The sequence below is a fragment of the Kwoniella botswanensis genome, chromosome 1, assembly GCF_036426115.1.
Source record: "Kwoniella botswanensis chromosome 1, complete sequence".
Taxonomy (NCBI): domain Eukaryota; kingdom Fungi; phylum Basidiomycota; class Tremellomycetes; order Tremellales; family Cryptococcaceae; genus Kwoniella; species Kwoniella botswanensis.
In genome coordinates, this window is record NC_088599.1 from 3,031,587 (window position 1) to 3,049,907 (window position 18,321).

Consider the following 18,321-nt stretch of genomic DNA (forward strand, 5'->3'; position numbering starts at 1 on the left):
GTCCCACCCGGAAACGTTATTCACCGAATGCACAACCACAACTCAATTGTGACGCAATCAGATGATCACCTATATCATCCCTCACTGTACACTGTACACGCGTCCGCCACGTGTGTCAGCCTATCTCAAGGCCGCCCGGTCATGGATGCAGCAGCTCGCTCTCAGCCCGTCATCAGCAGCATCCAGACAGTGAATCTCAGTCTAGTCTCATAATCCACATCAACGTGTCCTCTTCCCGCCAGGCGTGGTCAACAAACATCCATCGAGATGTCCCGGAACCCTCAACCTCCTTCATCTCGATACAAAATATCATCACCTCAACCTTACGTCGCCAACGAACTTCGAGGTGCCTATATCTCAGATAACGGGCCATACCCTTCATTCTCTCAGGCTCAGCAACCATCTCAACCTCAACAGCAACAAGCGTTCTCTCCTCCTGATGGTTACGGTCATCTAGGTCCACCACAGCATAGACAGAATGGTGGGCCAAGTAGACCTGCCCCTTCGGCCGGTAGTGGGGGTGGACCACCTGCCAGTCCAGCTAGACCTGCTAGATCAAGAATGAGAGAAGCACCTCAACCACCGTCGATTCCCAATCCCTCTTACTCTCAAGCACCTACACCTGCACCTGCACCTGCACCAATACCATCGAGAAGACATGATTTGCGACCCATCCAGACTGGCGGTCTGGATACACGTAGACCATCGGCAGGATCAAATGGAGGATACGATATGGCTGCTTCACCAATCTCACCAATCTCGCCCCATGTCGCCAATCAACAGAACACCACCTCATTCTCTGATCCATTCGCGGCTGATAGATCACAACGTGCTGATCTACGTGCTCAGACTTCCGCAGCGGCTCAACAAGCTTCTCAACCGTTTCAAGGTGGACCAGGAACAGATAAATTGCGAAACGTAGTTGGGGCATTTATGAGTGCGAGTAAACAACGGAGTGTAGACGAACCTTCTCAACCCCCCTCGACAAGAAGACCGAATAGGAGCGAAGCAAGGGATAAAGCCAGGATGAAAGAGGAGGATCAATGGGAAGTCGGATTGGGTGAAAGTGATCTAGATCAAGTATTAAAGAAGATAAAGAAGGATTGGCCATTCGTCCTGGAATCGGATTTCTCACCTTCGACGTTAGCTCTATCACTCTTGTCATCCCAGCAACATCAACAAACTTCATCATCTTTACCTTCACACCCCAATCTATCTTCCTTCTTGCGATTACACGAATCTCTATCATCTGCATTGCAAGCTGCCGTTCAGGCTCATTTCCAATCTTTCGCTGCGTCCCTACCACAACATGCAACTTTCATAGCTACCCTCAGTAAAGCCCAAGAACAAGTGAAGAAGTCGAAAGAAGCGCTGAGAGAAGCCAGAGATGGGTTCGCAGGTAAAGGTAAATCTGAATTGTCAGGTATAAGAGCGAGGGAGAGGATGGTGAGGGATATGTTGAAGATCTTGGATACAATGTCAGTGATATACTCGTCGCAATATCACTGTACCTCATATAATCAACATCAGGAGCTGACTCTGTGTGAATAGTGATCATTTGAAACAGATACCGGACCAGCTCGAATCGCTCATCGGAGACAAACGGTTCCTGCAAGCTGCCTTGATACTGGTCAGGTCTTTGAAGACGATCAATAAGCCTGAATTGGCAGAAATAGGAGCATTGTCAGATCTCAGAGCATACTTTGTATCTCAGGAAACGGTATGTCAACCGAATATTGCCTCAGAGATTGTAGCTGATCTGCAAATCCCTCAGACACTCACCGAGATTCTCGTTGAGGAACTGCATAATCATATTTATCTGAAGACATTCTATAGCGATTCCAGATGGAAGTCTTATGTACCCGGCCAACAAACCTGTAAGCTGAATGTGCTCCAATTGAAGGGGCATTGTGAGCTCATAAATTATGTGTAGTACCGATAATCGGACCTCAGAATGACGATCTCCCGCCACTGCCCCCTTCTACCGATCTCACTCTCGTTACTTCTCCTACGATCAACGGTGACGTAATTCCTCTTGCCGGGCCAGGCCCTTCATCCAGATTCTCTAGATATCTCAATCATCTCTCTGCTAAACCAAGTCATGACCCATTGTTGGATTACATGGACTCGGACCTGAACTCAGCTCCAGATGTACCATCCATCTCACATCAGAGATCAGGCTCGAACACTATTGGTCAAGCAGGATCACACGGATCGCTATCATCACTTCTTGGACCTTCCCACGGAGGGACCGATTCAAGTAATCCAGAAGCGGATTCGTACGCTTATATGGAGACTTTGCTGGAAGCGTTAGCAGCTATGGGTAAATTGGGTTCAGCTCTGGATATGATCGCTCAGAGAGTTCCAGGAGAGATACATGCTTTGGTTGAGACTACTCTTGACGAAGTGGAGGAAAGGTAAGCGGCTCGTCTCTTTCTTGTTTGAGTCGAAAACTAGCTGACACTCGGATTTCTGTTGCTTATCATAGGTCAGAAGCTCGACGGGAAGAAGTAGATTCTTCTCTACGACCTTCGTCCTTCCTCGGTCCTTCACCAGACTCTCTCTCCACCTCTAGACCCGACTCGAGCTTGAAGAGGAGATCACTCTTCTCACCTGGCGAGACACACCGAATCGAGGTGTCCTTGGGCGTCACAGGTCCGCCGCAGCACGCTGCTATCTTACGAGATCTGTTCTGGACGTTGTACTCCAAATTGGCAGCTGTATTGGAAGGTCATCGAGTCATCTATGAAGTGGCGAGGTGGATATCTTCGGTCAGTCCAATGAAATCGCTTCCAGATGAACAATACAGCTAATCGTGTGTTCATTGAATAGAGAAGAGATTTCAAAGATTCGTCGTTGTCAAATGCTTCTACTTCATTGACAATACCGGTATTGGAGGTCTGGAGACCTGTACAGAATGAGGTATGTGCAGCTGAAGGCCTTGCCGTGACTCTGTGCCGGGTAAAGTTGACAATATTGGTTTTCTATATAGATACGAACACTGCTACGGACATATCTGACAGACGAAAGTCAAGGATCGACGCTAGATAGACATCCTATACCTACCATCAACGAAGTACTTAGGGATGGCAAATGGGGTAGAGATCGACAGAAGGTGAGGTTCAGGTTTCTCCTCTCCTGTCAGAAGTTCGATCGCTCACTCGTCTCTACGATGTAGCAAATGTTCAAGTTCGCCGATACCGATTCCCGGGCTGTTCAAAACGAGATTAAACCGATCGATGATCAATTGCAACAGGCATTAAAAGTATCGGTACCAGGACTGGTCTCTATGCAAGTCGCTGGTGAAAGTACACTGACTGTGCTCACCGATGCGGACGATCGATATTCGTCTGCTGGGAAACATCGAACTCTCATACCACCAAATGCCTTCAACGTTACTACCTTATTCCAACCTACCATCTCACTCATTCAACGAGCTACGTTCATTGTTCCCCCAGGTTTCGAAGATGCTACGGGAGCATTCTCAACGGTCTTGGAAGATTTCGTGGTCAAAGTGTTCCTGCCTCAGTTGGACGAACGAGTCACAGCATCTTTCCAACAGGCTGTATCGGGATATGACGCTTATCAGGTGGATAGGTCGATCAAACAGGATGTCGTTATTCCTCCTTTGAAGGTGAGTTAACCTATCCATGTCAGAAGGACAAACAGCTCATATTGTTCCGTGAATGTAGTCAAGTGTGAGAGTTATGGTTCTCATACACAGTCTATGTATGATGCTTCAGACGACACCATTTCATCGAGAGAACTATAGTAGATTGATCGTTGGAGTGATAGTGCAGTACTACCAGCAGTGCAGCTCGAGGTTTAAAGGTCAGTTGGGACGTACGATGACAAGTACACAAGCTGATATGCCACAATTACGATTGCAGAACTCGCATCCTTACCTGCTACGATAGAGAACCCTTCTGCGCCGTTGGCGCTTCCTGCTATATGGGCACAGAGAGAGGATATGATCAAGATCTTGACTGAATTGCGAGCTGTACCTGTAAGCTATGCCGTTCAGATCGCGCACAATGAAGGTCTCAGCTGACGGCGACTATCTATCATCTATCTAGGAGAGCGATCGAGCTGGATTAACGAGCGTAGAGCAGAAGGAGATCAAGCTTGAATTGGATCTTATAGGTGATCAAGGGCTGGTGGAGAAGAATCTGATCAATTCGATGAGAAAATTGGAAGCTTTAGGTAATCTCTCGCAGAGCTTAGTGAGTGATTGCGAGACGAGCGTGGTAGGTGCATAGCTGACTTGATTATGATTTATAGCGATGGTTCATCGATTCTCTTCTTGATCTGCAGAGTGTAGCTGAAGAACCACTCTCACCTGACAGCGAACAGACTGCGTCAGATTTCATGTCTGCCTCTGCACCTGTTCCGGTTCCTTTGGCAAATGGTGATACACCCAGATTACCGCTGACCAGAGCAATGGCCCAGTAAGTACTAGCTTCCCACTTGAGCTGATCTACGAAGAATCAACTAGCTGATTGTACATCATGAATAGACGATACGAAGCTATCATCCAAACGTACGAGCAACTAGCCGAGATGGTCTTGAATACTATCAGATTGGAAATCCGATGTAGAGTCATATGTAATCTCGGAGCGTCGACGCGGAAAGGAGATTTCAGATTGGAAAGTGAAGCTTTGGAACCCGATCCGGATGTGTTGGATTTGAACGGCTCGTTGATGGAGATTGAGGAGATTGCTGAAAGGACTATATTGGGTGATGATCATAGGTTAGTCATCAGTAGTCTTCTTCCCTCACATCCCCGTCTCTTTTTTCCCGCTACGACGTGATATGCCCGAAGAAGGAAGAGAACTCGAGCTGACGAACTGTTTTTATTGGTCGATCAGCTTCATCTTCCGAGGATTAGGTCAACTGGTTGATCAAGTGTTCATCTCTTCTTCGAAGAACATCAAGATGGTCAATCCGGCCGGGGTAAGGAAAATCAAAAGAAATATATTGGCTTTACAGCAGACTCTCAGAGGTATAGCACCGGCTGCTAAAGAGGGTCAACTGGGTAAAGCACTGGAGTTTTGGGAATTATATGATAAAGGACCAAAGGCGGGTCTATTCATGCGAATATATATATAAACACCATTCACCTGAGCTGACCATATGGATTTTCGTGTTTCATAGGAAATGCTCGAAGAACTGAAAACGTCTAAACCGCTCTTCTCATTCGACGATTACAATACTATGCTAAACTTACAGTGTAAAGCGGATCAAGATGATGCTCCTTCTTCGGAATTGAATACTTATTTGATAGATTTACATGCTTTGTCTATGAGTATCGAGGGATGGGAAATAGGAGAATCATAGTAATGGACATAATGACCTGTTCCACCTTGGTGTACTGTTAACGTCTTAATTACCGATCGGTTGTCTTGATTTCACAGATACGTGCATGAGGATGTTCTATATATATATGTATATGGATGTACATATGCATTTATCCTTGAATCTTCACCGCCTCCGTTTCCACCAGTGGTCGGTCACCGATCAGACATATGAGGAGGATGAAGAATGGGGAGTGGACCTTGACACTACACCTTCTAACCAACGCCACTTGTCACCCAGCGACGGAGTCGAGGATGAATCGAATTGACTTCGAATCACTTGACAACAATTTCTTTTGGTTACTTGTTGTCGGGAAGCAGCAATCTTGAAAACGATTGAGAAGAGAGAAGAGTATGATGCGGAAATAAAAGTAGGTCTCACGGTCGTTAATGATACTTACAAGATACGCACAACAGAAAGGTGTCTACTGTGTCCTGCAGATCGTTTCTACTTACTTATTCCACCCCATCCGTCATTCATTATGAATTCTACTCATACGATTGTTTTGTTATAATCGACCTTTACTCGAAACGTTTATTCATGGTGTAACAACTGTAACAACAAGGTTGGAAGGTATCGATTATCAAGCACCACCACCAACAACAACAACAGAATCACTCGCTCGACCTTGAAGGTCTATTAGGATATTGATTTCAGAATGATCGATTCATTCAATCAAACAATCACGGACAATACGACACTCTCTCAAAATCAAAATCAGAATCAAGAGTCCGATTCGAGTATCTCGTTGGTGGGTCCTTGTTTCTGGTTCATTTTCACCCGGTGCGATACGTTCATTGTTAACGATGAGATGATGATGATGATGGTACTGTAGATCGAGATCATATTATCGGAGGTACCATTCTTAGCATTAGGCTTTTTAGGTCTAACGATCATTACTTTTTATTCTACATTCAACCGATCTAACAAACGTATTTTACTAGTAAGTCACACCGTCTTTACAAATCGATGCTGACTGAACAAGGTCATGATCATGATCATCATGAGTATTGGCGCTTACTCTGTCCTTGGATACAGCTAGAAATATCATCTTTGACAGCATGTTTCGCCTCGCTGCTCAATCTTATAGGGATGTTCTACAATCAAGATCAAGTGGCGTTTTTCGACTTTCAGGATATTCAAGAAGACAGTTTGCGAAGGTTTATATTGGGTATGTTGGGTGTTAAACAGGTTTTGTTGGCAGTGTCAACTGGGACGATGTTATTGTGAGTCTACATTCGGCATCTTACAGTATGTCTATATCTATATTCATATCGCGTTTGGCTACTCGGTTGGGGTGGTCTCCAATATCAACTTACTGTGTGTTAGAAGAGGAAGAGAACATTGACTAAACTGAATAACGTACCATTTCTCATTCATCCTGTAGGTATTTTCACATGTCATTAGAGAAAATGCGCAAAAGTCAAACCCCATTTCCAAACAATACGATCGAAAGTGGTGTCGGTGGCGGTATAAGAAATGAGAAACGACCTAAATCATTTACAGAGATGATTCAAGAGCGTAACCGAACATATTGCGATGCGATGGATGGTAGAGACTCTCAGTGTATATTGGGTAAACTGGCAAGACTGTCTATCGTCTTAACTATATTCACTGTTTTTGTTCTTGACGTGAGATCTCTTTTGTCTTGTGTTCTTATTACATTTTACCCGTTTTAGTCGATATTCTAGTAAAAGCACAGTGCTAATGGTTTCCGTTCATATAGCTCACTTGGAGGATAGGTTTCTTATTTGACCTCTCCCAGGCATCCCTATATCGACGAATCAATATTGCCGGATTCTCGCTTCAGTTGATACTTTATCTGATATACAGCTCGTGTCCTATCCATCACTTGCTACAGACTTCCCCGAGTTTTAGAAAGAACGTTTTGAGGCAATATGGGGGATTGATCGGAGGTATATCCCTGGGTGTGGTTGTAGTCATTGGATCGTTGGCATCTCTTGGATTCTCTGAGAGAGTGGTAGGCAGATTGTTCCAGGGTGTTCAGCTGGTATGTTATCAAATATTTTGGTGTATGATAGCCTGGCTGAAAGTTCATTCAACTGTAGTACGTTTTGATAACGTCGCAGTTGATCTTGGATTTCACTCCTATCGTCAATAACCAATCTAATGCTGGATCTATAACCCATGATCAGAATGTGAAGGATCAATACAACAGTCAAGAAGCATTCGAAGGTCAGTTCAAACGACAATAGAGAGCCCTGTATGAACCAACAACGCCAAGTATACTGATGATGATAATATTTCACTATTTCTTCTAGTGTTATCAATACCCGATGCGTCTACATTCCGAGTAACCCCTCCTCCATCAATCAGCACCCCTTCTCCACACCCTATTCAAAGCGGAGGAAAGAGGGTATCTTTCATACCCACCTTCACTTCTCGTCGACCCTTCTCAGGTAGTCACGATCATGGGCTTCCTCGTAATATCGACCGAAGATCCCGTACATCCGTTTCATCGAGAATCAAAACATGGGTTTTATCCGGTCACCCGTCTCACTCTCTTCCTCTTTATGAAAGAGAAGTAGAAGGTAGATTTTTGACTGTACCAAGTATCCAACGATCATCCAGTTCGACCAATCAGGAAGGTACTTACAAAACTCAACAGAATACATTCGGGAGAGGTCCAACCCCTCCTCCTAAGTCAAGGAACAGAAGTTCGGGATCGATGGAACCTGCTCGACGATCTTCTCAAACTATATTTAACACCCTCACTCGATTCTCCCAAGGACAGTTTGACGGGATTCAAGATTTGATAGGTATACGACGAACGACACCTTCTCCAGGTGCGAGGAAGTTGGTCTTAGGTTCTGAGAGTGGTGATGTTGAGGGACTACCTAGTTCAGGTGATCAATCGAGAGGTAGTGGTGGAAGTGGATTATTGGATATGCCGTTGAATTTCCCTAGACCACCTTCAAGATCTACATCTCTCCCTGGAGCAGGGGTGAGGGATCCATTGGATTTCGAAAGTATGAATGTGGATGATTTGCCTTTACCCAATCGACTGTTTGTGAAAGAGCAAGGAGTCGATATGAAAAATAAGGGACACGGGAGGATGAGATCTGATATGACCCATATTAACGTGACTAGCTTTATTGAAGGTGAGTGAAGTGATATACAGTACCGTACATCCATACGAATTCTAATCACAATTTATCGTATTTGGCTAATTGCTTTCATGTTGTTTAGGTGGATCGTCAAGAATCGATAGTATGAGCTCAACCCATCCTTCAAATCGAAATCATTATGAAAATATATCATCGTTAATCCAGCCTTCTAACTGGATGAGAAAAGCCTATCAATCTGAATTATCTCAAGTACCCTCAGCGACCCTTACTCTATCTTCAGAGGCACCTACTGAGATCTATCTACCCATACCACCGTCAAAGGCTTTATCACCAACGACAAGTCGTAGTGGAAGCGGGACTGCAAGTGAAGAAACTACACCGACATACTCCATTCATGATGTGAGGGAAGCAAAGATAAGTAGAGTATTGATGAGATCTAATAGTCAACCAATACTTTCGACGAACTCTTCATCATCAAGCATTCCGATCACATTCGAAAATGATACTCTGCCTCCGAGGCGACGAAGATCAGACAACTCGGATTCCAATCTACCGATGCCTGAATCACCGACATTACCTTCATCTGCGAATAGCTTTGGAAATTCGAATGGTCAGGTCAAGATGGTTAGAGCAGCTACGACAGGTCAGGAATGGTATAAAAAGAAGTATGGAGTTATATAGTAGCCAGCGCATAGCGAGATAGCAAGGTTTGATCTATAATTGTCAGCCATGTCATGAAGTTGTAGTGGGATAACGATATGTATATGAGGATATCCACTTGGTCACAATCAGCGCTCTTTTATATCGGATGCATCTTTAAGGCATCTGATATAGCATTACATCAGATACGATGAGAAAATCCATCGACGTTTGCACATTCAGCAGTTTGATATTCCTTATGAGGGAGCGTAGCTACGGAACTTTATGCTTGATTTCCTGCGGACGTGGTGGGATTTTCCTTGTGACCCGTCCGAAAGTTCGGAGGACCTGAGATTTTGCGATCCAGCTATCATCATATCCTCTTGCTCAACCCGTTGATTTTATCCTGCAAATCGTCCAACCTCTTTTCTCGTTTCTGTATCAACTTTTCCAGTCCCTCGGCCGCTACGAGCGGTTTCGCCAATACTTGAGTACGTAAAGCGGTATCGAAGCGTGTCTAAGCAAAGCAGAGAGATCAGATTAGCATTCAACGTACAGTGTCAAGCTTCCGCTCGTTCTGGATGTACCCAGGAAGTGCTATAAATTAAGTACGACTGACCTCTAAATCACCTTTCATCATTCCCGTTATTCTCTTCCAATCCCTCCAGAACTTCTTCTGCGCTTTGCCCCATAGTCTCTGTCCTAGAGCTAATGAAGCCACCACACTGAGTATACCTAATCCTACAGCCGTCGGCGCGGAAGTGAGACTTATAGGTGGGACATAGCTCATCCAACTTAGTGATACCCCCAACAAGGACGTAGCGTAAGTGGTGAGCAGGGCACGCTGGGCAGACGAGTGTAATCTCGGTATTGACTGAGTCAACAACTGTTCTCGCCTGGTCGATATCGGTGAAGTCAATGATGTGGGGGTGAGAGGCGGTATGGAAAGTGATAAGGTCGATAAGTGATTCAATAATAGGGGAGAAGTGAATGGATGGGTTGTGGAGGTGGAATGGGATTGTGAATGTGATAGTTGGCGTATAGTGTGATCTGATAATTGATCTAATTGAATTTGTAAATGTGATAATCGACCAGATTCAAATATGATTTGTTTCTCTAAGTCCGTAGCGAAATGATTATTCAGGTGATTGGTCAATTCGAATTGAACATCATCTACTCTTGTCCTTCCGATCAACCCTAACCAGCTTAATCTACCATTGAACCTTTCTTCCAATTGATTTTTCACCTTGTTCATATCGTATTCGACCGAGCCTTCCACCAAACCCCCTTCTATACCTCTACTAGCCACACTGAGATGTTTAGCTTTTGATGCACCTTGCTGTGCTCCTCGACGAAGCTCGGATACCGTATGTAGAGCATCTTTGACTATGTCCCTATCGGTTGATATTGTATTTTCAACGTGTGACAGTGCTAATCCAGCGACCTGACGGGATGTTGATATTTGGGGTTCTGAGACGGATTTGAGTGATTGAAGAAGGGATGATTGTAATGGACCAATATGCGATTCTAAGAATTGTTTCTGGAAGACCTCAAAAGCTCTTGTTTTGGAGGCTGAAGTTGATGGACCATGATCCTGTAGGCCGGCCGCTAAAGCGTCGAGGGCGTTCAAAGCTTTCTCAGCTTTGACGAAAGATACTGGTATGGAAGTGGGGTCGAATGTCAGTTCTTCTAACGGATCAACCTTGATTTTGCTTAGCTGTTCCCGTACTTTGGCTTCTATGGCTGTTTGAGATGTGTTGGGAGGGAGATGACCGTTGATCACCAGATGAACAGATCCGCGAGACAGAGCGAGAGGGAGTATAGAAGAGATTTGAGGTGTGTCGATCAGTCTGATTGGGTCGAGGACGAGAAGAAGGGAATCAGTTGAGAGGAGAGTCGATATCGTCTCTTCTGCTTTCTTGGCTACATTCAAGAGGTCAGCTGGCTGACCATACAGTGTCCGAAGTTAGCTCACTATTGACTTCGACCACATCGTATCCGGTTACTTGAAGCCATGAAGCGGATAGGGACAATGATTCTGGTTCTCTATGCGGGTTGGGACCATGCCTGTTCAAACGGAAGCATGATCATCAGCTTCAAGTAAAGGCCGGAAGATGATGCAAAAGACGTAACCTGCCCTATCTGGAAAACATCTATATTCGCTCCCTCATGTCTACTCAGCAAAGCTCTTCTACTCGCTTCAGTATCCGCCAGTGGGTCTTGCAGTAGAGCTGAGACTACATCTCTAGGTGCAGCGAGAGAGTCACCGATGACTGACATTGCAACATCAGCTGACTGAGCTCAAGTCTGAGCTTTGGCCGTCTGCTTACCAGCTATCCTGCCTCTTCTCTCAACTGACAGATCTTCTATGCTATTCCTTATCCTCTTTGACCATACATCATCACCTCCAATCTCATTTTCCAACAGATTCTGTATATCCTGTAAGACAGGTACGATGTCGCCTGCTCCTTGTACAGGTCTGGAGATTATTTCGTCTTCTATAGGTATTGGAATAGGTTCGGGAGGTCTGATGGCAGTTGCTGCTGATGCATATTGCCTCGAGAGGATCACAGAGGGTTCCGAGAGGAGGGTATGGGTCTTTCGGAAGGTGTTTTGAGATGAGGGATATTTCGGGGTGGTTATGGGTACCGGACGAAGGGCAGTCGATGATATCCTGCTGACCTGCCGAGGACCTGAGCGTACCAGTCTTGTGATAGACATGGTTGCTGCTTCTTCGTTGTCGCTGTGTGCTTGACTATAGGTTCTAGATACAGGAGAAAGAAGCGAGATGAGGATAAGTTGCTCACAACGAGTAATGAGAGATCAACATCAACTCTAAATGTGCCACCCATTTGAGCAGAGTACGCGTCTGAGCTCTAATCCGAAAGCAACAGACGATGACAACCAACTCAACTCAGTAACAACATCCATCCTTCCTCATCTCATCATCCCCACAGACACAGATCAAAAGACATCTTCACCACCCCCGCAGTCATAATCCGACCACACTCACTCTTTAACGACCCATCACGTATAATCACGAATACACCTATCCGGTCCTCCTGTCTTTACCATCACTCACAATCCCATCAAAACCAGCCATCAACCTCGACCGTATACGGTCCGTGCTCGTACCGTAGGTCATCGACTTTCAGCTTTGCTTTGAGTAACAGATAACCTGCCAATACCTCACATCCACCTTGATCAATTAATTTCCGTCTCAACATCATACTCGTCCCCACATACGACCGCTGACCATTTACGAGTACCCTACGAGTTCACCCAATTCGGCCACTCCGTTAGACCTCCAAACGAACGATTGTCAAACTTCTACACACCGACACCTTCTTGGACCGTGACCGTCATTCTCTAATCAAGTTGTACTATCGATCCAGGAAATACAGCTCCTTTTCCCAATATCAAGCTATATAGTGACATTGCACTATGACAGATCAAGGCTACATATCATCTGGATCAGGCAGCGGCAGGGTATCAGGTGGTGAAGGGGGAGATAGGAATTCGTAAGTCCAGCTTTAGGGGGTGCTTGTCTGTCCGTGAAGTAGTAGAATCCTCCCTTGTTCTCGTGTTAAAGCTGTAGCATACTGATTTTCGTTTTTCAATTCAGGATCGTCTTGAAAGTGGGAATGGTAGGAGATTCACAGATTGGTAAAACTTCATTGATGGTGAAATACGTCGAAGGGAGTTTTGAGTGAGTTGCTCTTCAGCTTACTCTTTGCAAGCAATGCCATGAAGCTGATATTGATCACCCTCAGTGAGGATTATATACAAACGCTAGGGGTAAATTTCATGGAAAAAGCAATAACGATACGAAATACTGAAATAACATTTTCGGTGAGTTTCAAATCATCTTGTTCCTTTCAGCTGCTTCACTCTGGGAGAGGACTAGTCGACCTCCGGTCAGAGATACCAAGCTGAATTGTTCAATTGCCTTAGATATGGGATCTAGGTGGTCAGAGGGAATTCGTATCGATGTTACCACTAGTATCGAATGATGCGGTCGCGATTTTGTTCATGTTTGATTTGACGAGGAAGGCAACTTTGAACAGTGTCAAGGAGTGGTATAGGCAAGCTAGGGGTTTCAACAAGGTGAGTTCGAGTTGAAGAATATCGTTTTGAACGAACAGGGGAAAACAAGGATATGCTTTTAGCTAGATGAGGATAGATGCGAGAAATCGTAAATACACTTGAAAAGGAAGTGACAGAGGACGATCAGAAATCAAAGCACAAAGGCCAGAAATCGAAAGTTGTCGCTAATGCCGGGCAACTCCCATGATAGACCGCTATACCAGTACTTATAGGGACGAAATACGATCAATTTGCCTCATTCCCTCGTGAGGAACAAGAAGAAATCACAAAGCAAGCTAAGCGGTTCTCCAAAGCTATGCATGCTCCATTGGTATGTATCAGCTTTTGGTTGTATTGCTGCAACTTACTTCAAGTGGGAATAAGGACGCTAATTCCGGGTCTTACGATATAGATATTCTGTTCGACATCGCATTCCATAAACGTACAGAAGATCTTCAAAATTGTTCTAGCCAAAGCATTTGATTTGAAGGTGAGCAATCGAGATCTAGATTCCCTATTCTTACGGATATTAATACTGATCCTAATGCTCCTGTCATCTATAGTGCGTCATACCGGAAATAGACGAAGTGGGAGAACCAATCTTGTTATACGTCGATGTATGAGGATAGGTGTACGAATTAGGTCCTCTCAGTATCGTATAGATCGCCTTAAATGCAATAGAATGAAGTTGGAAAGGAAGCCTCACGAGGAGAAAGCAACCTTTCCTCAGATTCTTCATTTCATGTTAGGATCAGAAACGAAAATTCTATATACATGCAATACACCAAACAATTTACATTAGATCAGATACCAATTCGCATCACCTATACCATATATATACACTATTTTGTCTCATTTCAAAACGTTTTCTTCCATACTCACATATTTTGGTTAATCTTGTTGCCCTTTTCCTTCACTCTTTTTACATTGGAAACGTTCTTTCTTCACTTCTACACTTTTACATGTAAATCGTTATTGATCAACTCTCATTATCCCATTCTTTTTGTTTCTTTAAAGATGCTTTCGAAGTATACCACAGAACATCTTTGATAACTCAGTAGGATTTTAGATTCAAACGATAGGCGATTCGAGTAGCATATAACAAATGCATTAAGGGCGATGCACCATAAGCAAGCAAGATCAAGTTGACGTCCACCAATGTAAAGATGGGTAAACTATCCAATTGTAGATGAATCGAGACTTGCCTTTATTCAAAGGACACAACAAACACGATGCATTGAAATGATCCTGATCTTGCTCCTTTGATACGATCAGAGATCATGAAATGACATGACCATATAAAATGGGATAGATCGGATTAATTTTACTAAACTTGTTCAGTGCGTACAAAATCAATGAATGTGAATTGAAAATATATACAACAATTAGTTTATCTATATTGTGAGATCTTCTGGTCTTTGCGAAAATTCTTATTCGCAAAGGAAATGAGAACAAGATTTATGTTTGTGCGATTTGTGAGAAATGTGATTGGTAGTTTGTGCAAGAACTCGTGTTCGTGGTTGATTGTATTTCGTCCAGGTCGTTCTGTCGTATTGTCATTTATCGTATTCGTTTTGCTTCGTTTCCAGCTCGTCAAGAAACGATCAAACAGATCATTTCCTTCTTAATACAATGATTCCCACATCGATCTCTAATGCGTCCAGTGCGCCTAGTTCACATTTCTCCACAAGGACTTTGAACTGTTATATTTTGAAGTTAGCTTGTTACCATGAATGAGCAAAAGGCAAAAGCTTACAAGTTCCTGAACAGTAGTCTCACATTGACTTATATCCATCCTACCTTTCTCTCTCAACACTTTTTTGAGATGACCCTCGTAGACTGCGATGGCAGCAGGACCACTCATTAGCATTCAATTCATTTCTATGCCACCATGAGCTTCAGTTTTTTCTCGATCCAAAGATACTCACCTGATCTACAATACGTTGCTATTCTTTTGGCATACCCACTCCTATCAATCTTCCCTCTCCTATAGTCGATCCAAGCGGGATGAGTCAATCTGAAAATCTTGATTCCCGAATCTTCCCATTCCTTCTTCTCTTCTGGAGAATATTCATTAGGTCTAAGTTCATCGCTATCATCCGAGAAAGATCTCTTCATCTCTTCTGACGCTCCCACAGCTGCCTCTGACGAATGATCGATCAACGGTTCCCATTCATTGTAAGTTTTCGATAACGTATTTTGTATCGATTCTAACGTTCGAGGCCAATATGGCACGTCGACCAATAAGGGTGCAACTTGAGTTTTGATTTCTCCTAGAGATACTAATCTTTGTATCGCAGGTGACAAGGCATGTGACATGGCTTGCCAAATATCAGGTCGGTATTTCCTAGTCTTACCATTCGTCATAGGTGGTGAAGGCAAAGGTGGTCCAGGAACAAAAGGACTATTGTTGATTTCCGTCATAGGTGTGATATTCATTTGGTTCGGAACATGTTCATCAATAGAAGTTCGAGGTGAAGTAGGTAAACTCATTGAGTAATTTCCTGGTGATCCCCTAGGTGGATTGACGAATCCCTCTTGACCACTGGAATTACCCGGTCGATCGTTCCTTCTGTTATTATGGTGTTCGGGGGAGGGAGCAGTTCGGACCGCAAATGAACAAGCTAAAATACCACCGGGCCTGACTTCTTTAGCGCGCAGTTTCAACCAACCGCTAAGATCCTTCTCTGATCTCTGTTCCCTCTCTTCAGCTTGCGAGGTGAACAAGTATAACGGTTTAGGTTGGATCGTACCATGTAATTTACTGAGTTCGTTGGTACATAGCGCGACATCTACAGAGTTAGGCGGTAGGGAAGGCTCTGCGAAGCCTGCAAAGCTGTACGAGGTCAGGATCAGAGGCGAAGGTATCGCTTTGATTTTACGATACGATTGAGGGTGACTGGATAGATTGGCTTGTAATGATCGGGTATCGAAATCGGGACTGCATTGATGGGTGACCGTGAGTACTTTCTTAGGTCGACCAGGTCCAACGGATCGCAGAGTAAGAGTCCTGACAGTTTCAGCCAAGACAGCATTAGGTGTCTCTTTGTGACATCCGTATCTGTGGAAAAATTGACCATGATTAGCCAGCCAATCGCCAAGACATTCAGAGTCCCACTCACTCTGCTACCTGGAAATGCTCTTTATCCTCTACACCTTTTACCCAGCCTCTGACTACATCACCCAATGCTTTTGCTAGAGGTACATCGAAGCTCCATTCGGCTTCACTTAGGACCTCCTCTTTCCTCTTGATCTCTTTTACCATCTCGCTTTGTTCAGGCTGCAAGCGCTGTTTGAGGGCAGCAGCAAGATCTTCACCTAAGTAAGATGTCAGTTCATTGGCATCGCCAACTATCTGACCTAATGATCCCAATTTCTCCCCTAGGTCCAGACGACGTGCTCCACTGAAAGTCGAGAATCTGCTTGTCGTAGGCGGTAGTCCATGGGAGTGATTTGCAGTCGATATGGTTTGTGGCGAAGACACATAAGAAGGTAAAGTCGATTCATGTGGTTTCTCATCCATGAGGAATTGAGTGGTGATTGTTGAATGAGCACCTAGCACATCAGTCGATATCGCTGAGGCAGCAGATGCATCGCTCAGACCCCTGTCCCTTTGTGCTAGTAGAGGTATAGCAGGAGCAGATGATGAGCGAGGTAGATCGAATTCCAATTCAGGTTCTACACCATGTAGTAGTACAGCGTTCGATGTCATATGTGCACCTAACCCAGATTTGTGGTAGTTGGCGAAGAAGTCGCCTTCTAGAGGTGGATCACGCAGATGATCTACGGGTGGGAGTGGCGGTGTACTTTGGAGTAGCTTCCGATCAAACATTAGAGGTTTGGCAAAAGAGTCGCTGAAGAATGGGGACGAAGGTGCTAAGTGGGAAGATGTTCTTGTTCGGCTGCGACGAGTCTGTATGTTTGGCCGTGCACTGAGGTCATTTACAATCCCATTTGGGTTGGTGGTCGGGGTATCCTCTTCCATTTCGATGTCTTCGTCGTTTGGCGCTTTACGCTTGACTGGTTTTGAAGTGATTCGGCGTATATCGCTGACACTCGCTCGACCTATGACAGTTGATAGGAGATTATATGGTGCTTCGGCAGCTGTACAGTCTGGAGAGCACCGTAGGTTGGCGTCATGACCACCCGAAGGTGCTCTTTGTCGATGACTGACGTGTGATCGATGTACTTGAGATGCGTAACGACGGAGATTCGACGGTCCAGCGTGATCGTAAGGTGGAGAATGGGGTGCCACGGTCTGATGGGGAAAGTGTGATTGAGCTGGCGTAGACGATGCGGAGAAATTTGCTTGACTACCAAAAGCGGCGGTGATGGGTGGATATCGATTCGAGGAATGTCCTTGCGGATTGACGTGAGTATGAGAATGAGATCCTCCGACTGGAAAGTGACTCGATCCCACTCCTAGTGGGGATGACGGTCTGTTATGTTGGTATCCTTGATGAGGGTGTGAATGAGGGTATACCATTTCAGTGAATGGGTGAAGAGTCGATGGCGAGGGAGAAAAAGCTTTAGGTCGTAGTAGATGAGCAGTCTCCGAATGTGATCTTTGATGACCTAATCCAGCGTAAGGTGAAGATGTACAATTACGGGGCGAGGTGGCGGCGAAAGCTGAAGCTGCTTTTGGGTCCGGTACGGGTGGTATGGTGTCTCTGATTCCGGTGAATGAGATGGTAGGTGAAGAAGGAGAGCAAAGTAATTCAGGTGAACCTATTGATGATGGTGGAGAAACCATATTACTTTTCCCTCGTTGTGTGCAAACTTTGATCAAGGGCTAATAATCTTGAAACATGGAAAAGAGTATATCAGTCAGTAGTCAATGCTGAGAGAATTAAGCTTTGATATCGATGAGATTCAGATCAGGAAGAGAAGAGCACGGGCCAAGTGAAAAAGCAAGCTAGTTGAAGGATATATCGCAGTAACGAGTAACAATGATCAAGATGGAATGGGATCATGCGTAGAAAGGGAAGAACATGAAAAGTCTGGATCATGCCCATAAAGCATACAGCGCACAGAAAATAGACAGAAGAACAGGGGATATTTCATGACCAAGTTTCGATTTTATGATACACCCTTTGTGCAATCAAAGCACCGCATGAGATCGATCATCAAGGGGTAAAGATGGATGTAGGTA

General features: G+C 44.6%; 5 protein-coding genes across 5 annotated transcripts; 3 read left to right on the forward strand and 2 right to left on the reverse strand.

The window, feature by feature from the left end:
* Positions 1-267: 267 nt before the first annotated feature.
* On the forward strand, positions 268-5,337 carry L199_001171 (uncharacterized protein; the record flags this gene model as incomplete). The annotated part of the gene is made up of 15 exons (XM_064886928.1): positions 268-1,478; positions 1,552-1,720; positions 1,775-1,877; positions 1,934-2,417; positions 2,489-2,771; positions 2,833-2,922; positions 2,993-3,115; positions 3,179-3,634; positions 3,693-3,831; positions 3,891-4,006; positions 4,077-4,223; positions 4,282-4,448; positions 4,517-4,750; positions 4,869-5,079; positions 5,155-5,337. 15 exons carry the CDS (start codon positions 268-270, stop codon positions 5,335-5,337), a joined length of 4,116 nt encoding a protein of 1,371 aa, XP_064743000.1.
* Positions 5,338-6,013: 676 nt separating this feature from the next.
* L199_001172 (uncharacterized protein) lies at positions 6,014-9,125 on the forward strand (the record flags this gene model as incomplete). Its single annotated transcript, XM_064886929.1, has 8 exons — positions 6,014-6,106; positions 6,191-6,298; positions 6,394-6,581; positions 6,743-6,986; positions 7,082-7,366; positions 7,425-7,551; positions 7,638-8,477; positions 8,566-9,125. The coding sequence occupies 8 exons, from the start codon at positions 6,014-6,016 to the stop codon at positions 9,123-9,125; spliced, it is 2,445 nt and encodes an 814-aa protein (XP_064743001.1).
* Positions 9,126-9,456: 331 nt separating this feature from the next.
* Positions 9,457-11,804, reverse strand: L199_001173 (uncharacterized protein; the record flags this gene model as incomplete). Its single annotated transcript, XM_064886930.1, has 5 exons — positions 9,457-9,600; positions 9,703-11,006; positions 11,059-11,150; positions 11,221-11,356; positions 11,414-11,804. The coding sequence occupies 5 exons, from the start codon at positions 11,802-11,804 to the stop codon at positions 9,457-9,459; spliced, it is 2,067 nt and encodes a 688-aa protein (XP_064743002.1).
* Positions 11,805-12,527: 723 nt separating this feature from the next.
* On the forward strand, positions 12,528-13,792 carry L199_001174 (septum-promoting GTP-binding protein 1; the record flags this gene model as incomplete). Its single annotated transcript, XM_064886931.1, has 7 exons — positions 12,528-12,604; positions 12,709-12,792; positions 12,857-12,935; positions 13,038-13,190; positions 13,381-13,500; positions 13,582-13,659; positions 13,733-13,792. 7 exons carry the CDS (start codon positions 12,528-12,530, stop codon positions 13,790-13,792), a joined length of 651 nt encoding a protein of 216 aa, XP_064743003.1.
* Positions 13,793-14,782: 990 nt separating this feature from the next.
* L199_001175 (uncharacterized protein) lies at positions 14,783-17,922 on the reverse strand (the record flags this gene model as incomplete). Its single annotated transcript, XM_064886932.1, has 4 exons — positions 14,783-14,869; positions 14,926-15,008; positions 15,098-16,230; positions 16,292-17,922. The coding sequence occupies 4 exons, from the start codon at positions 17,920-17,922 to the stop codon at positions 14,783-14,785; spliced, it is 2,934 nt and encodes a 977-aa protein (XP_064743004.1).
* Positions 17,923-18,321: the final 399 nt, after the last annotated feature.